At 40.9% G+C, this 19,362-nt stretch overlaps 1 protein-coding gene and 1 pseudogene across 5 annotated transcripts in view; one reads left to right on the top strand and one right to left on the bottom strand.

Moving 5' to 3' along the window:
- The window catches only part of GRM8 (glutamate metabotropic receptor 8), a 688,454-nt gene that overhangs the window by 535,646 nt on the left and 133,446 nt on the right, over positions 1 to 19,362 (bottom strand). For all 4 annotated transcript variants that reach the window (XM_081148115.1, XM_081148114.1, XM_081148113.1 and 1 more), the window contains exon 3: positions 8,117 to 8,333. In XM_081148115.1, the coding sequence (XP_081004241.1) occupies positions 8,117 to 8,333 (217 nt within the window). The remainder of the gene's footprint in view (positions 1 to 8,116; positions 8,334 to 19,362) is intronic.
- On the top strand, positions 16,138 to 16,509 carry LOC308561989 (large ribosomal subunit protein eL31 pseudogene; annotated as a pseudogene). The gene has a single exon. The product of its transcript is annotated as a large ribosomal subunit protein eL31 pseudogene (transcript).

The following is a 19,362-nucleotide window of genomic DNA, read 5'->3' as shown; positions in this document are numbered from 1 at the left end:
ACTGTGGGGCGGCATGCACTGTCAATAAGTGGACACATCTAAATAGTCATTGGCAGATCGAGAAAAAAGAATTGTCAAAAACTATACATATTACACATATTAAACATTTCACAAATACACGCAACTCTACAAAGCTGGCATGCTATTCTATAGGCAGATTTCGGTGCTGCCTCTTTTTCTCAAAAATCAATGTGTCTGTTGAGTTATCTAAATTAATCTCACTCGCATCATATGGTATACTCAATTCGAGCTTGAGGTCCACAATTTGCCACTTTCCACTGCCTTATGCCAGGTCTTTTTGTTACACGAACAGCATGATGTCCCCTGTTAGGCACGGTGCTCCTGGGCAATGCCTCTGAACGACACCTTCATTAAGGCAAAGGCCACATCCACGTGTAATTGTTTGTCTGCATCTCTGCATCTTCTGAAACACAGCGACCAGCTAGTAACCAGAAAACCTAACACAAGTGTGACCTGATACATGGCGGCGCACAATATACTGGCTGAATCAGCTAATATTCAGAAGGTCCAAAAAGGAAGAAGCGCAAGCAGATTTGGTGAGCCAACACTGACTAGTATTTAATTAGGACATGTATTCAACTAGGTGCCAACACCATCCTAAGTAGCGTATTAGCCATGCTAAGAAAAATATAGTAATAGGATTGGTCGCTGCTAGGAGGTACAAAGCAAGTTTCAGGAATGGGGAGTACTGGCTGCCTTTAGTTAAGCACTTACTTAGGTCTCACTCTGCCTTCTTATTTGCTCATTGAGCAAACTGGGTACAGGCTCAGGGCAATAAGACCACTTTTGAATCACGTTTGGGGAGTATGGGCTCCTAACACAGTACCATGAGTCAGCCGTTGCCGAGCATTTACCAGGAGTCATACATTGAATTTCATTCAATTCTTACACAGTTGTTATCACCATTCTACAGATAGGGAAATTGGGGCACAATATTAAATAATTTACCCAAGGTCTCATAGCTCGGATATGACATATCTAGAACTCAAACTCAGCTGGTAAGAAGCTCTTAACCATTCCATAGCACTGCCTGGCCTGAGAGATTAGGGGTGGGATGAACCTACAGATTACAGGCTTTGGTGTTTGCCAGGAATTTTTTTTTAATGAGCTCTAAGTGTTTTAACAGTATGGAAACCCCTGGAGGCTCCCATATAGGTTACACATTAGCAAAGAAAATGCATAGGTCACTGTTGAAAACATCTCTGACTTTCAGTGCCCAGAGCCTGAGCAAGCCTGACCTCTAGGCTCAGGACAGCAACACAACCAGGAATATGGGGACAACGGCCATTTGACAGAAGTTCATGAAGCACCTGTTATGTGCCAGGCACTCTGCTGCATATTCAGGGTCCTTCCACTGAGAAAAACAAATTCTGGGGGAAGGCATCTACAGAGAAATTGGCATTACAATCAGAGTGACAAGTGGAGCCACAGCTCAGACACTAACAGGAGTACATCGCTAAGGACAAGGCAAGATAGCCCGTGCTTGTCCTGATCTCAACCCTTTCAACTGGCACTGAATGATCAGACCCAAGCAAAGACACTGTCAGGTGACACAATAAGTAATTTTGACAACCAGGGATGACAAGAATAAGACATGGGCTAGAATACCAACCACGGAGTGTGGAGAACTCAGTAAGGAGAACAGAGAGGGGTCAGGAGCCACTCATAATCCTCTCTGACCTTCAGGCAGCATATGACTGAATTTGAAGGCAGTTAACAAATCAAGCAAAGCCCTCTGGCTACTTATCCCATACACCAGGCTGTATGTCTATGACCCTCATAATAATATACAGCATGGCACACACTGGGGAAAAATCTGTATTCACCCCATTCCTTTCACTAGTAATACCTGATATCAAATAGCACGTTAGAGTTTCTGAAGAGCATTCTCAAGTATTCTATCAGCTGAGGATCACTGAGCAGAGGCCCCCCATTTAACAGACATGGAAATTAATCCTCAGACAAAGTCTCATACTTAAAGGAGAGAGATTTAGAGAAGTTCTTGACTCCAAGGTAGGTTCCATTGCATCAGATGGTTGTTATTTACTAAGCACTTAATGACAGTATTAGAACCGTAGGTTTGAAAGCATTTATTGAATGCTGTTGGCTATTTTACACTAACAGCAGCTGTTGCTACTCAGCAGTTCCTAAGTCCTAAATATTAAGAAAGGTGAGGGTGAAGAACAGCTTTGAAATGACGCTCTATTTGATCAGGTTCTACAGTAATTGTTAAAAGTGTAATATATACACTTTCTTTGGATCCCTCTGAAGCTTCTACATGATCGTTGTACCTGCAGTTCCAATTTGCAATTTCCTCAGCCCTCCTTTGAAGTCATTCCTGCCAATTACCTGGTGTTAATATTAATTAAATATAATTTGCAACTTGAAATGTGGTGTTATCAATGGAACTCAGCTGTAGAAATATAAAGTAAAATTTTCAATTGAATTAAAATGTTTCCTTTCATCCATAGTATTTTACAACATTAATACTTCTGTCAAATTGATTTTTGCCTGCTGGAAGTCATTTTTCCAAAGCACTGAACATCTGAAGGAAAAAGCTGCTCTTTATGTATTCTTTTCTCTGTGTCATTGAAAATACTTTGTTTTAATCTTGAAATGAATCCATTTCAGTTAATAGAAACTAGGTTCTTGTTTATAACCTAAGAAGAAAAAAAATGCTTTCTTTTAAAACGGTACTATGATAGTTTAAAAATATGATCAGTGGGCACTTTTCAATTGTATAATAGGAATGTATTATCCTTATGTTATTGTTTGACCCTTAACAAAAATAAATTTCTATTAAACATTTTGGCAAGTGTCAGTCATATTATATACCAAAAAAAAAAAGAATTAATTCAATTGGTCTATTGCATTAACATTTTAAACAGATTGTGCCAGTCCCATGACCTCTGTGGCCCCTTCCAACTCTGAGATTTTAAGATTCTGAACATGTGTCAGACAATAGTCAGAAGCTTGCAGCACTTGCAAATGAGGGGGGAAAGTCACATATGGTAAAAGATTTGACAGAATCAGGTCTTTTCTGCCCCTATAATGTGTATGATGACAACTTACAGGCCTGTCATCTTCAGTGAACCATTCATAAACATAGTGACTGATTAGAGAAGGTGTTGCCACACTGTGCAAATCCACAATGAAAAAATACAATGCTTTCATGAATTCCTTTTATCTTCAAAGATCAAGCTTTAGCTTCCTTGCACCTTATAATGATAGTGGTAGCATTAGCATTTATTATCCTGTCTTCTTTTAAAAAATAATACAATAAGGGAAGACATAGAAGTGAAAGAACCTGTCTAAAGACTCAAGGAAGGCATTTCTTGAGTCATAAGTTACAAGCCCCAGAACTTATGATAGAAAAACATGAGCCTATATTATCAACCTTTTTATTACAGTATCAATGAAAACATCATGCTAGATAATTAAAACAAGACAGAAATATTGGACTATGGTCCAACTGAGTGTGAAAGATGGGTGATAGCTAAGATGGGTGATAGCTAAGTCTTAACTACCAGTAGCAATTAAGCTATCTCCTTCCCTCAAGCCAAAAGAAACCAAACAGGTAAATAAAGATATATTAGGCCAGAAAGGACTCTCTGAATGTCCATCATTTTCCAGGTGTCATCAAAAAGCACAGCATTTTGGAATTACACAAAGCAGGGGCTTGGAACAGCCGTACACCGCTGTGCAGGAAGTGCCCACTGCAATCCTACTGGGAAGCTCTTGACTACCTAGCATCCTGGGAAAGTCAGACACTAGGATCCCACCACCTACCCCAGTATGGAACCCTGAATTATCGATTAGATAACCCCATCTACCCAAGTAGAAAGGATTGGGAGAGTAGAATTCTGTAACATTCCAAAGGAACTTCAGAGCTGGTTATATCATAGGTTCCTCCATTAACCAAATTCTGTCTACTTAGCACCCCTCTCATCCTTATTGCTAACCTGTTGTCCTTCTGGTCTACATCCCATCCCTGTCACTGTAAATTATCTCCCTAAAGACACCCTTATTCACTATTACTCCCTGTTAATGGGTATTAAAGTGTGTCTCCCAACAAGATATGCTGATATCTTAACCTCAGTACCTCAGCATGTGGCCTTATATAGAAATAGGTTCACCACAAATATAATTAGTTAAGATGAGGTCATGCTAGAGTAGGATGGGCCTTTAATCCAACATGACTTGCATCCTTACAAGAAGAGAATACACAAGGAGGGAGGGGATAGAAATGCGATGACAAAGGCAGAGATTAGAGTGATGCATCTACAAGCCAATAAACACCCAGGATTACTAGCAAACACTAGAAGCTGTAAGAGGCAAGGAAGAATTCCCCCCTACAGTTTTCAGAAGCAGCATGGCCCTGCTGATACTCTGATTTCATATTTATAGCCTCCAGCACTGAGACAATGCCTTTCCATTGGGTTAAGCCACTTGGTTTGTGGCATGTTGTTATGGCAGCACTAGGGAACTAATATACCCCCTTCAAGGACACTGCTTGATTCTCTGTACCACACACACATATTCAGCTATTCCCGCTCATAAAAGTTCATGTTCTCTTGTGAAAATCTGCTCAATATCCTACCATCTCCCATCGTGGAAATATTCTTCAACAGAGACTGAGGGCCCTCCCGTGGCCACAGACCCATCAAAAGAAGAGAACACTCTGCCACACTCTTAGCTTTCCGTTGCTAAGTCTAGGCCATTATTCCCATATCTTTTTTTTTTTTTCATTTATACCAATTTTATTTTTTCCAGCTTTGTTGAGGTATAATTAATTGACAAGTAAATGTTGTATACATTTAAGGTATACAGCATGATGTTTTGATATACATATATATTGTGAAATAACTACCACAATCAAGCTAGTTTACATATCCATCACCTCACACAGTTACTATTTTGTATGCGTGTGTGGTGAGAAGACTTAAGATCAACTCTCTTAGCAAATTTCAAGTATACAACACAGTACTATTAACTATAGTTACAATTCTGTACATTAGATCGCCTACGGAGCTGAAAGTTTGCGCGCTTTGTCCAACATCTCCCCGTTTCTCCTACCTGTCCCAGATCAAGCTGAGATTGATATTGCTCCGCTGGTCTCCTTACCTTCCAGTTCTCATTTGTACAATCTTAAATACACATCCTGATAGATCCCTCGCTCCTCAGCATTTTCCTCCATTGTCAGGCACAGAAAAGACAAAATTACCACCTTACGGAGCGAAACACTCAACTGCTTGTCCATGTCAAGTCTTATTTTGTCTCCCCTACCTCACCATGCAAATTATGCTTCAGTCAAATTGTGCTATTTGCTTATCTCAAATATATTTTTTGCGTTCTCCAGTAAAAATCCTAAGTAAAGGATGCATTGGTATGAGACTATAACAGCTAGGATACCAAGGAGCTATTTATGTTTATTTTATGAAATAACTCCTGTCCCTGTCTCCCTCAGAGGGATCTTGACTAGAGAAGAGCCATCCCTGATGTCTCTGTCCATGACCATCCCTTACTCATAATTTCATCCCCCAAGATTCATGAAAGACACTTACCCAAGTCTCAGATTTTGTTAAAATGAAAAATGTTCTAATCAAGCTGTACAAGCAATTTATCACTAAACAGATTTCCATTTCACTATCATTCCATTATGATCTGCCTGAATTAATCAGAGTTAAAGCATAGGAATGAATGCTGCTAAAGAGAGAAATTCAGAACAGAGTACAAGAAAATTTATAACAGTTGGGAAAATATATAATTTTATTAATAGGCAGACAATCCAGAAAATAAATTTATTACTTAACTCCTAAGTCAAGATACTAAAATATTTAAAAACACACTACTAACATGGTGACAAAGATGTCATCAATATTATAGTAAGAGGAGCAAATGTTACAGAACTAATGAATTTTCATGAGAGTCAGCAGTTCACTTCAGAATGGGTTAAGTTGCTACCCTTTGACATTCCCATTAATATCATTGTCATGTAAAAGATTTAATTCTCAGCTATTTTTGTTCGAGATAAAATCTTTGTCATTAAAATGAGGAATGATTTTGATATATAATATATTCCATGGCATACTCTAGTATGGTACAAATTTGGCCTTTTCAGTATTCTGCATATTAACTGACAATCGAGCCCTCCTCCATTCCCAAGATAAGTGAGAACGGAAATAGAATGGACAGCCAATCGAGTCACAGAACATTGGAAGGATCAACATAGAAGAAACATGTTGCTCTCATCAGGGGCAGACACAAGGCACTAAAATTGTTTTCTCCCATAATAATGACTGACACAGAAGCAGGAATAGTGAATGGCACCATCTGAATCCTTCTATGTGACAGTATTGCCAAAGTGTAGCAATGCTCCCTACAAAGTGAGGCTAGTATTTCTTATTTTAGTCAAAAGAATAAAACTGTGATCTCACTTAACTTTTAGAGCAATGCATTTTATCAGATTCTCCAACAGTCGTGAAATTATGTCCTGTATTTAATTTTTCATCATCACCTGTTTCATGCACATGAAATGTACCCTGTATTTGATGAATATACAGGATCACTATAGAAAACTTACAATTTCAATACATACTGTATTAGTTTCCTTCTCTTGTTGAATTACCGTTCTGGTGAGAACTGACATCAGCTGCTTAAATAATGCATTAATCCTAATTCCAGAAGCTATTATTTTCATTTTAGTGAGCATTTCCTCTAAGGAAAACTTGGGAATCTTACTCAAGAAGGTAATAAAATTTGCCAGCATTTAAAGTGTTTTGGGTCATTTTTATAGCAATAATGATATAATTTTAAATTTCAAAGAGCAAACATTATGGTATCATGGACGCTTAACAACAGGTGTGAATAGCTGTTCGATTAAATCAATTAATCCAATTTGTCCAATAACACCAGGCCTTTTTGTATTTTCAAGGTTTTATGCAACAGCACAGCACTGGAACAAATCTTAAACATATCAAATATTATGTAAAATAAATTTTTTTGCCCTATTATATGCAAAAACAGATCCCAGGCATCTGCAAATCTTTCCAGAGAAGACGTTATTCCAATAAATTATACCAATAACGCTTTGTCCTTGCTAATTATGGATAAGTCCAAATCACTCCTATGATCTTTTCCTGAGTTGAAGTCTCCAAGAAACACAATAAATTATCAACATAATTTCTTCCTTCAAGTTTGACATTACTCAAAACAGCTAATAGGCCCTTTAATTTTTCCACAAAATATTACGCTTACAGAAAAAAATATGTAAATTTTATTCAGTAGTTCTTAATAAAAGTAGTAGTATTTGTTAAGTAACAGAAACGTATCTCCTTTATCCACAAAGTTATGTTGTTGACCAATCAGCAATAAGATCTGTCCTCTAAGTTGTTTTTTGTTTTGTTCTGCTCTTTTCCTACTTAGTGGAATGGATTCACAACCTCATAAATAAACATACACCCGGTGAAATGCCTGTAGAGACTTAGATAAGCACCTTGAGAAAAGCCCGGAATGGAGTCCATAGGCATCTTGTCCTAACCAAGTTTTTACATTTTGCCCTTCATGGGGGCAAAACTTAAAGTTTCAGTGTTTAAGGTAAGAACAAAAATGCAAGAAGCCAAATATGACAATCAGTATGTTGCTTATGCATAGCCTTGGGGGCTCCTTCAGTATTGTTTTAAAATGATTACCAGTCTTAATCCCTCTAGAGTTCAATGTAAATTCCACTGCCTTTTTTTTTTTTAATTTAATGACTTGCTAATGTAAACTTCCATCTAGAACAATCAAAAAGTATGTCATTTATTCAAATTTACAGTGGCTCTAATGTGCCAGCAAACTCCCTCATCAAAACAGACAACTTTAAAAAACGTCTGCCTGAGTCAGAAGCTCTGTTTCCTAAATTAGCACCAAAGTGTCACCTTGACAGACCATGAACAATAAAATCATTTATAATAAACCCAGCTTCCCCCTTGAGTGGACAGCCTAGGTCGTGCATCTGTAGGAGCTCTAATTACTCCATACAGATCAGAGGAGATGATAGGACCTCCACAACCTGTCGCCCCCAAATACAATCATCCCATAAATATATGCTTACCAATCTCCCTCGAAATCTGCGTGAACGCCTCCACACCGCTCTCTCCATAGTTGCCCTCAGAAGCCAGTGTCGACACGTAATTCCACCCCAGTGCTGTCACAATGTCCACCATGGCTTGCGCTTGGTAGGAGTCAGGTGGGACCACCCTAGAGAAGAAGTCATACCTGGTGTTGTCACTCAGCTCTGGGGCTGTGGATGCATAGCTGATTTGAGGTATCTGCAAGACAAATGACAGGTCATTTCAACCCATGAGGAATCGTACGGAATGATGGATTGTCACAAGAGACTGAACAGCCTAAACAATATGAGAAGCCTAGATACAGCAACTTGAAGCTGAAATTAGGTTTTATGAACAACAATTTAATTAGAGAGTGTTTTATAATGGTCTGTAGGCTCACCTTCCTTCAAGGCACGTTTCTAGACAGCAAGAAAGAATTTAGCTTTGCTTCAGGTTCCATTGTTTCTGAAAGCAAAACAAAATATTTGTGCTTTTTGATGTTGTTTTTCTTTTTAGTCTGTATGTGAAAAGATCTGGGGCAGAAATAGGACAGAAATGAAGGTAGAGTACATATATATGCATCAGAAAAGGTCACCTCTGAAATTGTCTTCGGCTTTAGGACATAAAGGCTGAACAGAGACGAACAGAAACTTTAATATGAGATTTTTTTACACAATGCCATTTCAGTTTTAAGATTATATTTTTGGTAAATTATTTTAAATATATAGCTTTGCAAGTCTATTCACTGATTATTAATATAATGAGTGAGTACCACAAAAAGATTTTGGAATAGCCAACTATGTATCTTCTAATAAAAACATTTTTCCAATCTCCAAGAAACATCACAAAACAGGAATCCATACAATAATTTCTTTGGGAAGAGTCTTTCTGATATAAAGGGGGTGAATTGCTAGAAGATTCCAAAACTAGAAATCCTGGGTTGTTTCTCCTAAATATGTTCTGAGTGACAAATTAACTACATGCCATAAATAAAAAACTTTTAAAATGTAACATTCACTCTCAACCTAACAGAAGAGCGCACGGTTGCTAAAGAAGTACTGAGGAAGCACATGAAGTCTAGACGGGGCACAGAAGATGCAGGAAATCTGCAAACAAGGCAGGAGAGAATATTGCAGCCACGGGGAACTGCATGTCCAAAGGCACAGTCAGGAAAGGGCATGGCAGGTTCCAGGAGCTGCAGCTTTCAGGTAGCAGGAATGTGGGATAGCAAGGGAGGGCTGTCAGGAAATAAAACTGCAAAGCTAGACAGAAACTAGACAATGAAGGGGGAAAGGAGAGGTGTAGAGCCCGTAGGCATCTGACAGACAAGGAAAGGTGCAGGTGGTGAGGAGAAATGTGGAATGACTCTCAGTTCCATGACTTTGGTAACTAAATAGATGATGTTTGGTCTTTACCAAGATAGATTTTTTTTTTTTTAAAAAAAAAAAAAAATGAGATTTGTCAGGAAAAAAAATTAGTTTAACTTTTGATTTGCTTCTTTTGATATTCTTATGAGATGAATGAAAGCAACTAAATGGGCAATAGCATTGGGGGATCTGGAATTTAAGAGTGTCTTTGGAACTGGAGGTAAAGAAAGGTGGGAAGGCAATGGAGGTCACAGTTAAAGCATGTGCTGACCCAAGAAAAATATAAAGAGTGAACAGAGAAGGGCAGTTTGGGAGGGTGAGCTGTGCAACTGTGTATCTCATCACTGCATTGCTACCATGCTGGGGTGTGGAAGTTCACAGGTCAAAATGACTACACGATGCCCTAACTCAGGGAGCTTAATTGAAGATGTTAGTTTGACTCATACATAAAACAATTAACTCTGCTCTGCATCAGATCCTGCAGCCAGTGTCCCTGCCCTGATGTCAGAGAACCTGCAGTTCCATCTTCCCATACAGTCCTGGATGCTCTGAGATCCAACCTTCACCCACCACCTCCTGGCCAAATGATTCCCAATCCATATAAAGGTTCAACTCTCCTTGTCACATCTGTGAAAAGCCCTCAACTTCTGGATTTCTTAGATCTAGAGTCCTACTCCATAATGTTGGCCAGTGACAAGACACTGAACTTCCCCAAATAAAAAAGCCTCAGTTACGCAGGAAGCAGAAGTAAAAGAATGTGCTTGGAGCTCTCCAGGGTGCTGCAGGATCCATTCGGCTTCTGTACAACCTGTATCTCTCTCTATTGACTCTAACAATGAGTTAGCCTACTTAACCCCCAATTCTTCCTGGTCCTATTCTCCTAGTGGGACCATGTTATCTTGGTTGTTAACACTATGGCCCATAAAAACCAGTCTGACCTGCCTCCTTCCTGCCCCTTTGCTTTATCTGCCAGTTACACCAGCCACCTCTTGGCAGACTGTTGCCTTGATTAGGCTTCGTGCCTTTGTAATACATGGTGACTCAGCAAGGACACACCTCCACATCTCTAACCACACACCAAATCTTGGCCTTTTTCACCTTTGCTTGCTTCTAGAGGACCTGGGGTGTAGAGCATAGATGACTCAGTGAGATCTACCCTTACTAGGTAAAACTTTCCCAAAGATCAAGAGCATGTGCATTTCTATGTTCCAGTGAAAGCTATTCAGGACCTTGACCTTCACTTTGGAAGTAATTCTCTGCAAGATGAATGTGGGGTGTGTGGGTGGGGGTGGGGGACATTCTATAGCAAATGATATGGCATATTTCCTTGCCCTATTTGGATATATAATAATCCTCCCACTGAGGATTATTCAGAGTCCAGAGCTACTCAGAGTCCAGCAGTAAAATGCCTTACAACCCCCACCCTGCCTATAATAATGAGCCGCCCCTGTCTAAAAAGGAGCACAAACTGTGAAAATTAAGTGTTTGAAACCAAAACTAATTATCTCAAATTACTACCTTCAGTCAGTCACTTTCAGGGCTGTTTAATTAGCAGTCAGCATCATGTTTAGGATTAATTAAACAGGTGTAAAGGGGGTACAGAATAAAAGTGCAGATAGAAAATGGTTGTTTGAATAATTGGATAAAGGATTTTCTCCCCAAAACTCTTGAAGAGTTTTCTCTTTGCCTATCAACTTGTGGAAAAGTAATGTGAGAGTACATGCCTGGGTTTTCACTTGTTCAACATTTGCTATGTTGCCATCTGCAATAATAGGCATCAGGGTATGTCGATAGTATTTCAAGACAACTTTTCAAGTTGTCATGAAGTCGTATCTCATTTTTATTTTATTGTGGTCAACCACTAAGCTTTGGCTCATTAAGCGTTTTAACCTCTGTGCCAGCATCCCCAATATTTCCACCACCCTCAAATTAAACCCCTACTGGCAACTGAAAAGGAAAATTTTTAAAAACCTGGAATGGTTCTTTTTCTTTTCCCTATACTAAATCCAATCTAATTAATCCCCCCACCCTGAAGGTTTCATCTCCCAGAAACAACACTAAAAAAGGTGGCATGTGGGAACTAGAAGTAGAGAGGGAAAATGAAAGAAGGGAAAGCATTCTGCATCAGCTCCCCCATCCTTTCTTCGAAGAAGTAACATCCTGCATAAAACTCTGTTGACTCCCACATGCCCATTCAAATTTCAGCCTGGCTCCTGAAGTCTGGATATCAGACTCTGTCCCATCTCCATCCCAACCTCAAGTCTCCCTGCCGTACCCTGACAGCAACTGCACCCCTGCCCCTGCTATTCCGTGTTGACTCTCCTCTCCTCCACCTGCTGATCTTCTGCACAAATGCCACAGCCACCTCCCTGGGAAGCTTTCACTAACTCTGCCAGGCACTCCTGGCCCCCACGGCCTCCATCACCTGACATCAGAACCACAACACTACTCTGGCTTACGAGCCCCTCAGGAACAAAGTGTCTGTTCACTTACTTGGTGACTGTTTGGACGCAATTCATTAATTAAAGGGTGGCAGGAATCTTGGTACAGCCTCTTTCCCACAGCCTCCTACCCTGCATCCCACAGGAATACTGCACACTCCTTCTCTGCCCCCTGTCTGTCCTAGGAGGTGCTCTATGACTGTGGCACCTGGGTCTCTTGCCTCAGGTTTTTGGTGAGTTCAGCCAGTGGGAGACAATAAGAGATGGGAGGAAAAGAGGGGAGAGAACTCAGAGCATTGATTTCTTCATCTCCTTCCCCACCAACTCGGTGTTTCTCTACCTGGCATTTTGCTTTTTTTTTCTCCCACAGCTGAAGCTCTTGCCAGCTTCTAGGGACCACTCTGTACCCTTGTCCCTTCAGGTCCTGAGTATTTCCTGATCCTGTGTTGGTCCCTTTCGCTGTGCCCACACCTTATAAATAGTTCTTGTGTTAACCTGACTTGAATTACCCCTTGAGTGTGCCAGAAGCCTAATAATATACCCTCTCTTCCAGGTCTCTGTGGAAGGGACATCTGTTGCCATCCTTCCCTACCCTCAACCCTGCCCTAACCTCTTAGCCCATCCCCACCCTCTGTCCCATCCTGCCTTCTCTGCCACTGTCCTTACATGGCTTTTCCCTTTTTTTTTTCTCTTTCAGTGCATTAAGGCATCAGCTTGCATCATTTGAAAATGCCTGGCATTTTGCACTTTTGCTTTTCAAAATATGTTTTTATTGATTTTTTTTAGAGAAAGAAGAAGGGAGAGAGAGAGAGAGAGAGAAACATTGATCGGCTGCCTCTTGCACGCCCCCTCCCAGGGATCGAGCCCACAACCCAGGCATGTGCCCTGACCGGGAATTGAACAGGCGACCTCTGAGTGCACGGGAGGACACCCACCCAGCTGAGGCTCACTGCCAGGGCCGCTTTTATTCATTTCTTCTTTCCCCTGTGCTGAGGTTTCATAATTAATTGCACAACTCAAAATACTCATCACCATACCCTCCTAAAAATTTGCTTTAGCTTCCGCTTTTCTGATTGTTTTAGTTATGAAAAAAATCCTCTCCTCCTATTGCCTTTTCACTTCAGCCCACAGATGAGGAGACTCCCCAGTCCCCATGGGGAGTTCCAGAAGGCATAGTTCCTACTACATCTCCACCTCTTACTCTCTCTTCTCAAATGGAAAGGGAAACAGGGAGGCAAGAGATCAATATTTATTGGGCAAGAGTGTCGAACAGGCTCTCCCTTTAGTCTCTGACCTGCCCACATACAGCCCAGGCTTCCTTTCTCTGCAGGGCAAGGAGACCAGGCGGGGCCTCCCTTCTTAGGCAAGGAGCCCACCCCTCCTCTCCATATCCCACTGACAAGCCCGTGTGAGAGAGGCCTGAAGCCCAGGTCACTGGTTGAATAAGTGGACTTCAAGTTTTCTGTGCAGGCAGAAGAGGGTCTCAAGGTTGAGCTGTGGTGTGGGAGCAGAAAGCATCATTTTGACCTCAAGTCCACTCTGAATTCTTTCTAACTCAGTTGTTAACAGACAGCCGCATGTCTGGGGAGTTATTTGGTGTTTGCTCAGCTTGTTAATAAAACTAATTTCCTTGATCCACATTTAACTGCTCTGTGAATCTTGGACTTACAAACTCTAAGAGAGTCCAAAAGTCTGACTTGGAGGTCAAGGAAGCAGAATTTCAATTTCAAAAGAAAGAAACTCATTTACAGCCACTTAGGTATTTTGATAAAAATAAAAACAAGCACATATATACATATATATGGGAAAATATAGATATTTACCAAAAATATATTTTTTAATATATATGCATATATTTGCCAAGAATATATATTTTTAATAGAAGTTACTGCCCTCTACTGTTTTCTACTTCTAGATAGGACCTAGATTTTTACCTAGGACTTAGCCCCTCAGAAGGAGATGACATTTCTCAGCCATCCTTTTTAACCATGACCATTAACATGGTGGTGAGTGTAACTTCTGAAAAGTCTCCTTAAAGGGAAAGGACATGCTTTCCTCATGCTCCTCCCTCTTATCTGCTGGCAAAAATTTGGACATAATATCTAGAGTTCAATTAGCCATCTCAGGCCATGCCCTAGGGATGGTAGAGCAAAACGCCAAGCTATAGTCCAAGTCGTTGTGATATCTGGATTTCTGAAACCACCTGACCACTCTTCCTGGTTCCATTCCTGCCCCTCTTAAATCCATTCTACACCAGTAACCAAGCTGATCTTAAAAAAAAAAAAACTCAGTTAATACCAAAATCTTGCTCAAAGCACTTCACTCATTTCTTCATTGCTCTTAAATGGAGAAATCTGCTCTTAAAATAAAACTCAACCTCTTGCCACAGGATCCCTGTAATTTGGCATCTGGCCACTTTTCCCCTCACTCACCTGATCCAGCCACACTGGCTTCCTTCCTGTTCCCTGACCTGGCCAAGCCCCTTTGTTGCTCCACACCTCATGACTATTGCTGCATATGTTTTCCCCAAATCCTTCCAGGCTTTTCTTATCCTTTAGCCTCAGCTCAAACTTCTGTTCCTCAGCAGGTCTTCCCTGACCACCCCATCTAACGTGGTCTCCCACCCACATCACCCTACATATTTCCTCCATTACATTGATCTCAACCTGTGTTAATTTGTGTATTATGTTTCCCCTACTAAAATATAGATTCTACAGGGATGTTCTCTGTGTTGTTTACAAATGCAACATGGTTGTCTAGCACATAATAGGGGTCCAGTAAATATTCACAGAAAAAAATGGTCCATCCATTAATCAAGGACTCCTTTTATTATTTTCCTCTATGCATTGCAATCTTGAAAGATTTTTCTATAAAACTATTTAAGTAAAAAGTCACTCATTTCTCATTTCTGTATTACTTAAAAATCTATTCCTTTGCTAAAGCTTCTGATCAGCATGAGATATCTGTTGTTACCAAGCTGAGGTGACAGAATTCCAGTCCGAATCAACTAAGTCCTATTTCAGTCACATCCATGCAGGCACATGGTAGGGAAGCATACAATTGCCATGGAGCTCTTTGGAATGCTGAAAATGGCCATGAAAACTTCATAACTATCTCGACAAACTCTTTGACAGCTCATGGACTTCAATCTGTCTCTAAAGAAGAACAAAAATTAATTTCCAAATAAGGACCAAAGTTACAGATTATTTCATCTTTACCTGTAAGATGACTATTCTAGATAGGGCTGAGGGTTCTTATATCTCCCTCGCATGAATTGTATCTGTCCCTTTTGCTGCCAGAGTGTGACTGCACACGACAGAGAGGATGAGGTGGGGTGTAACTGGGATGTAAAAGAGCTAAGGGCCTTTTAGACACCTTAATACTCTTTCAGGGTCCAAGAAGGTTACAATTCTACTCCAGCTGCCTTTTTAAGGCTTCCCATTGTTTGCACATTAAAACACTATGGTACACTTGAAATTTTTGTGTTTGCCCAAAATGGTACAAATCTTGCATCTCTTTCCCCCAGTTTCTGGTTTGCCAAAGATCTTTAGGTAGCCAAGGCACCCCTGGTGAGCAATGAGCCCCTAAAGCACAGCTCAGAGGAAGCTCCTCAGAATCCGAGTAAATTTAAGTCTTCTTGTAAGAAACTTGCACACATCTCAAGACAGGTTTGCAGAAAGAAGACCATTTTAAGACCTGAGACACACAATCTTCCCTATCAATTCCTTCCAAAAGGTTTTTGTTACTTGTTATCTTTGCAAACATCCTTGCCCATTGATTGTCAAACTTACTGGTGAAGGTCGGCAGGGTGGGACCTTCGTGTTATTCAATAGCATCACTGGTTTTTTCCAGTGAAAGATCAGCTTGAAGCTGTGCTCTTCCCCCAGGGGGTAGAGCTTGCCTGAGCACTCCTTCAGTGATGTTGGGTTTAGCAACAGCAGCCATCACCATGATAGCTTCCTGCCACCTGGTCTTGGGATGGATTTGTTGTTGCCGCAGAACATTAAAGCCGGTAACTTTGTCTTTTCAGACTTGACTGCTCTCTGGTATTAAAACTACTAGTTGCTTGTGGTGAAACATGAGTATATAATCAGAAATTAGATGAGAAGGAGAAGGGCCCCATGCCTCCAGGTGACCGGGACGTTGTACTTGCAACATTGCTCTGCCTCTCCCACAGTACCTCACGCTCTCCCTTTCCAACCTGGGCCTGGCAGAATGCCTCCCGCAAACAAGGGTGGTGAGAAGGGCCATGCTGCCATCGACGAGGTAGTGACCGCAGAAAACACCATTAACATTCACAAGCACATCCAGGGAATGGGTTTCAAGAAGCCTGCCCTTCAGGCACTCAGAGAGATCTGGAAATTTGCCGTGAAGGAGAGGGGGACTCCAGATGTGCACATTGACATCAGGCTCAACGAAGCTCCCCGGGCCAAAGGAATCAGGAATGTCCTATGTCACAGCTGGGTACAGTTGTCCAGAAAACATAATGAAGATGAAGATTCACCGAATACAGTGTTCACGTTGCTTACTTACATGCCTATCACCACTTTCAAAGGTCTACAGACAGTTAATGTGGATGACAGCTAACTGCTGGTTGTCAAATAAAGTTAGAAAACTACCAAAAAAAAATGATTCAGGGCTAGAAGTGGGTTTCTAGCACTGGCCCTCCCCTTCTCACACTGCCCTGAGCTTTCATGCTCCTCTTAGGTTCAAGGAAATGAAATAAGGAGAGGGAGAGAAGGGCAATGTAGAGCCAAAGTGTGGAGGAATAGAGTGATGGCTATTCTGAGTTTGCTTCTAGAAACATACAGAAGTGCTCTCCTCCTCCCAAACCCGACCTGCTCCAAGCAAGGCTGGCGGCGCACGTGTTCAGTCCCTGTCTTCTCAGCTGAATTGAGGAGGAGCATGAGCTTTTGTGTACTGATGGATGGTGGAGCTTAGCAGAAAAACAAGAGGAAGCTCACTGACATGGGGAATTGGGGGGGCCGGGGAGAAACAGAAAGGGGTTGCTTGTGCTGTATCTTTACCCCGCTTCGCAGCATCACCTCATCCAGAGTAAGCTAACTCTCGGCGCCCGCGCTGAAAGGGCCTGTGGCTGTTTTGCTGTAGCTGAGTACAGCATAGTGTTAGTAGGTTTGAAGTCACAAGTTCAATTCCATTATGGGCCAAGATGCAGACTGAACCCCTCACCAGAACCTTCCTCCTAACAAAATGCCCAGCACCAATAACAAAGCCAGCCAGAGAGAGGAGAGGCAAAGTTACTTCATTTTCGTTACTAGATAATTAAGTCAAAGATGGCTAGCTACTGATGGTGAATCTGAAGTTTCAGCATCAAATATGAAGAAAATCAAGTCATGGAAGGCACATTTCAAAACATGAAGGGTGTGTTTTTGTACATATGTATGCCCGAAAGTATACATATATACTTACAAAGTCATTTCTTGGTTTCAGATAATCCATTTAGATATTCTACTGAACTGTGAAAGGGTACATTTCTCACCACTTTTTCAAAGGTACTGTATGAGTCAGGGAAATGGTACACTCAAATTAGGGTGACTCAAGGAGGGTTCATAAAGCGACTATTTTCAAGTCAGGGGCAGTATATTGGGAATGGCAGTACAAAACCATAATCCAGTAAAAGGGGGCAGAGGAGACAGGAGAAGGAGTCTTGAACAGAAGTCATCTGAAGAGAAGTGATCTCCTGCTAGCCCTCCCCATGACCAAACCACTGGAAACTAAGGCGCAAGAGAACCTGACAGCAAAAAGAAGGCAAACAGAAGGCAAAGAGAGAAGGTACGTATGAGGGGCAAGCAGACACTATCCGTCTGGCATCTCATTTCTCATTCACCATTAGACACTTTAAATACATTGATGAATGGCTGTGCAGGTCTCTAGTTTCCTAGGTCATGTTGCTTTTTTATAACTTGATGCTCTCAAATACTTTTGGCAGAATATCTACATTAAGACATTTGGTCTGGCTATTGGAAAGTCCAACCTTAATAAAGCCAACTAATTTGAATTTTTTTGGAAAATAAAGTAATATCCTGTTTTATAAAATAAAATTAAAAAGTGTAATGATTTTATTCAAATTGGTAATGACGTTTGACTTCTAACCTGTTTATTTAAAATGAAAGAGAAGTAATCTGTGAACATGAAAGAATTTACATATAAAGAAACATAATTATACCCAATAAGATTAGTAAACCTTTTTTTACATCTGCTAATTACATTTTACAATGAGAAAGCACAGCAGCTCCTAAGGGAAAGAGTTGTTATAATCAATCAAGTCGCTAGTAGTGGGGGAGTTTTTTTTTAATCTTCACCCGAGGATATTTTTTCCATTGCTTTTTAGAGAGAGTGGGAGAGAGAGAGAGAAAGAGAGAGAGAGAGACAGGAACGTCCATGTGAGAGAAACACATTGATTGGTTGCCTCCAGCACCTGTCCTGACAGGGCCGGGGATGGAGCCTGCAACAGAGGTATGTGCCCTTGACCGGAATCGAACCCGGGACCCTTCAGTCAGGGGGCCTACACTCTAACCACTGAGCCAACCTGGCTAGGCCTGTGTGGGAATTTTTAAGACTAACTACCTTGCATATATTTATCCAAAAGTTCTAATGGCAAGTTGAATTTAAAAGCTTTACTTTTTAAGAAAGGGACTTGAATGTTTCAACTAGTTCTATAGTTTCTTCAGTGTATGGTTTCTACTGATCTTCAATTCTTCCTTATTATAAAAAAAGAGAGCCCAGCCAGGCATAGGTCAGTGGTTGAGCATCGACCTATGAACCAGGAGGTCACCATTCGATCCCCAGTTGGGGCACATGCCCGGGTTGCGGGTTCGATCCCCAGCGGGAGGTGTGTGGGGGACAGCCAATGAACGACAACTCTCTCATCATTGATGTTTCTATCTCTCTCTCCCTCTCCCTTCCTCTCTCTGAAGTCAATAAAGATATTTTTTTAAAAAAGTGAATGCTATTTTTTGTACTTTCCTTACTTTTCAGAACTCTGTGATTTCTAGAAAATGATAACCAGTACACATGCAATATTATGCCCAAATTAAAAAGGTTAATTCAATACATGCACTTTTTCTGATTAGTGGTTAAATTAAAATTAATGTCTTTTTAATGGTTACTTTTGCATTAATTCATTCAACAAATTAGCTCCCACTATGTGCCAGACACCATGACAGGTGCTGGGTGTAGGGCAGTAAACAACACATGGTCCACCCACCCCCACCAACCGTATGGCCAGATGGAAAAGAAAGGCATTCAATAAACAATCACCCAAATAAACATTTCCCAGCAATTGTAATGACTGCTGGGAAAGAGAAGCATGGGCTGCTAAGAGTAATGGGGTAACTCATCTGGCCTGGGGGACTGGGAAGGCTCCCCGAGAAAATGACATTAAGCAGACACATGAAAAGGGAGAAAAGGGAATGAACA

The sequence above is a fragment of the Miniopterus schreibersii genome (assembly GCF_964146895.1).
Source record: "Miniopterus schreibersii genome assembly, chromosome: 9".
Classification (NCBI taxonomy): Eukaryota; Metazoa; Chordata; class Mammalia; order Chiroptera; family Miniopteridae; genus Miniopterus; species Miniopterus schreibersii.
The sequence above is the reverse complement of the archived record's forward strand: the minus strand, read 5'-3'. Positions and strand labels throughout refer to the sequence as shown.